The sequence below is a fragment of the Orycteropus afer genome, unplaced genomic scaffold, assembly GCF_000298275.1.
Source record: "Orycteropus afer afer isolate SDZICR_OR568_19922 unplaced genomic scaffold, OryAfe1.0 scaffold00154, whole genome shotgun sequence".
In the NCBI taxonomy this organism is placed as follows: Eukaryota; Metazoa; Chordata; class Mammalia; order Tubulidentata; family Orycteropodidae; genus Orycteropus; species Orycteropus afer.
In genome coordinates this window covers 1,629,766-1,633,390 of record NW_006921741.1, presented here as the reverse complement: position 1 = coordinate 1,633,390, position 3,625 = coordinate 1,629,766, and the positions used below count along the sequence as shown (strand labels likewise).

General features: G+C 40.7%; 1 protein-coding gene across 1 annotated transcript in view; it reads right to left on the bottom strand.

The window, feature by feature from the left end:
• ANKRD42 (ankyrin repeat domain 42) overlaps positions 1-3,625 on the bottom strand; it is a 181,988-nt gene that overhangs the window by 151,002 nt on the left and 27,361 nt on the right. The window contains 1 exon segment of the mRNA XM_042781710.1: positions 710-873. Coding sequence (XP_042637644.1) covers positions 710-873 — 164 coding nt within the window.

Sequence of the window (3,625 nt, the reverse complement as noted above, 5' to 3'; positions counted from 1 at the left end):
GAAGGGCTGCTTATGCACAGGGAGACACCTCAGGGGGCAAGAGTGCATGGAAGGATGGACACTGGGAAGAGGTAACTATGGGGAGGAAGTGGGACGGGAGCTGTTGCATTGTGGTAAACTGTGGTCAATGTCATGAGACAAAGTGTATGTGAACTGCTATGTGGAATGTGAATTTGCTCTGTAAATCTTCACCCAAATCACAATTGAAAAAAAAAAAAAAAAAGTGGTACAGCTTCCACTCGGACCTCCTGGGATGCTTACCTTTGAAACCTAGCTACCATGTTTTGAGGAAGCACAGACTATCTATGCTGAGGGACCACATGAATGAGCCCACAAGGAGAAGAATTAAAGTGCCCAACCTAATGCATAAACCACAAGACACCTGACTGAACAAGCCTTCATAAAATTCCAATCACAGCTCTTTAATCTTCCAGCTCAAAGTCCAGACATTGTAAAGCAGAGATAAGTTGTTTCTATGGTCCAAATTCCTGGCCCACTGATGACCATAAACAAATAGTTGTTTTACGCCTCTAAGTTTTAACAGATTTGTTATGAAACCAAAGTAACAGGAACATCCAAGTATTAGAATGAACTGAAATGAAGAATACTTACAGAACCCAGCATAAAGTCTTAGCCCTATTTAGTATATTTATGAAACTGCTATGGCTGTAAATCTACCTGAGTTTAATTAATTTATGTATATTCTTACCTCCAAGCTTCCAGAATGTGCTGCCCAATGTAAAGGGGTAAATTTATGGAGAATATCAACTTCATTAATGCTGGCTCCATGTTCTACTATTTCTGAAAGTTGCTTTACATCTCCAGCTCGTACTGCATCATGTATGCTACCAAAATGCACCTTCTTCCTGACATCTGTTGAAAAATAAAGTTGCTTAAAATGTATTACAGAACTGCGAAAAGAAACAAAACAAAACACTAACGCAATGATTCAAAAGAAGCCCAAAATCACTCTGGCTTTCCAGACAATTTACTACAGAAGATGTTTGTGGCTAATATGTTAATCAGACTTACTGTTTCAGTTCCACATGAAGAAAGAATGGAAATTGTTACTCCATTTTCGCTGAACAGAATAAAATTCAACTTTTCTTAGACTCCTCAGAAAACTGAGGTCACAGGGCAAACTGTCACCCCAAAATATAGAGAGACAGAAGTATCCCAAGAAATACAGGTGAATCCAGCTTAGCTGGAGCAGAAGCTGCTGAAGCTATAAACTCATAGGAACACTTAAACAGTAATTTTGATGAATTGCTGGGAGTTGAGTGTGTTTAGTCTGACAGTAAGAAATTCCTAAGTACCACGGTCTTAGGAACCCCTACGTTAGCATAGATTTCACCTCCAGAAACCCCACCAGGACACCACTGTGACAAGCCAAGGAAAATCACCTCATGTCTTTGGACAGAAAAACCTACTGCCATCAAGTCAATTCTGACTCATAACAGCCCTATACAAAAGACAATTGTCCCATAGGGTTTCCAAGGCTAGAAATATTTATGGAAGCACACTGCCTCATCTTTCTACCACACAGCAGCTGGTGGGCTTGAACAGCCAAACTTTAGGTTAGCAGTCCAATGCTTTAACCACAGTGCCATCAGAGGGATGAGAAAAACACCATGCTGAAATATGTCCAATGCATTTTCAAAAGCTTATTTCTCAGTGAAATTGACTTATCTCACAAAAGTAGAAGGGCAGTTACCCATCTCCAGCTACCTCTAGCCCCTCTGTCTCATCTAAGGGAGGGAGGAAAAAAAATAAAAAGGTTACATTGGTGAAAAATCACAGCCCAGGAAGACAAGCCCATAAAAGATGGAAATCTAATCATAAAATTATAGACTGTTTCCCCTTCCCCACACCTTACCACCACATCAACAGAGCTCCAGGTATAATAACATTAGATTACAACTAAAAGAGCTGCAAGCCTCCAACTCTTTTTAAGAAGGCATCCAGAGGTAAACCTAAACACAACAGAGAAGACAAAAACAAAGACAACAAAGGATTTTGAAATCCCTGGTACCCATGGCCACAGCAAACATTAAACACAGTCCAATCCCTATTAACAAAATTTCACTGAAGGCCAATTCACCTCAATCCCTATTACCCATTTTCAGCTTTCAACAAAAGCAAGCAGGAGGAGACTAGCGTCAAAGGCAGGTAAAAACACAGTCTGTAAAGAAAAAGCAAGCCTCAAATCAGACCCAAATATGGCACAGATTTTGGAATTATCATACACAATTTAAAATAATTATGATTAATATGTTAAGGGGGTGAATGGAAAAAGTAAATAACATGCAAGAACAGGTGGTGATGTAAGTTGAGAGATGGAAACTCTAAGAAACAATCAAAAGGAAATGCTCTAAATGAAAATCATTATAATAGAAATAAAGATTGTATTTGATGGTTACATCAACAGAATGAACATGGATGAAGGAGGAACTAGAGAACCTGAAGATATGTCAAGAGAACTTTCTTCCCAAACTGAAATACAAGAAATAAACAGAATATCCAAGAACTTGGGATAGTTTCAAAAGGTGTGACATACGTATACCTTGAATACTACCAGAAGGAGAAGAGAGAATGGACCAAAATAAATAGTTGAAGTAATAACGGCCAAGAACTTCCCAAAATTAATGAGAGACACCAAACCACCCGATCCAGGAAGTTCAGAGAACACCAAGCAGAATAAATTTTAAAAATACACCTAGAACCAGCAAGATAGCGGGGTAGGCAGGAAGACTGCACAGCCCTCTTCAACAAAGAAAAGGAAAACCAATTAACACAGACACAGAACATAATCCTGGACCCCTGAGCCTTGAAGGGAAGGTTATAGAACTGGACTAAACCTCAACTAGCAGAAGAATTTGTGTGAAAATACCAAAAAGGAGACAGACAGAGCTGCAGTCTGGCAACGATCCTGAGTGATCCTGATGGCATGGTACAGACATGGAGAGTTATGAGTCTAGTAGGACCTAAGAATTAACCTAAAAATTAGCCCTGATAGCCAGGGGCTGCACGGAGGACTGCTCTGGTGGCTGGTGAATAAAAGGAGAAGCAGCGAAGAGGAAGGCGGGCTGAGCTGTGGACTTTTTCCTGTCAGGAGGGTGTCACCATCTTGAATGTTTAAAAGCGGCTTGACTATTTTGGATATTTAAAGAGACAGTGCTCTCGCAGATTCCGGGGCTTAGGAACACGTTCTGCTTGCCAGCAACCCCAAGGATACTCCAGACTTGCAAGCCTGAAAAGATGCGACATTCCTCTTGTTACTCTTATACCCCACACACACTTGGTGAACGGAGGTGCAGTCATCACCCACTCCCACAAACCTTCTGGGCCCACAGGAAATCCATCCCAGTCTGTGTGCTCTGACAGAGCCTGGGTAACCTGCCCTGCTCTCTCCTGATTTTTTTGTTTTTCTTTTTTTATTTTTCCCTTTCTTTTTTCTGGTTATTAATTTGCTTGTTTTTCTCTGTTTTAAAACTATTATTATTGGCAGGCTGCTGGCAAGATGGCAGACTAGGCGGAAGGATTGCACAGACCCTCTTCAACAAAGAAAAGGGAAACCAATTAACACAGACACAGAAGATAATCTTGGACCCCTGAGCCTTGAAGG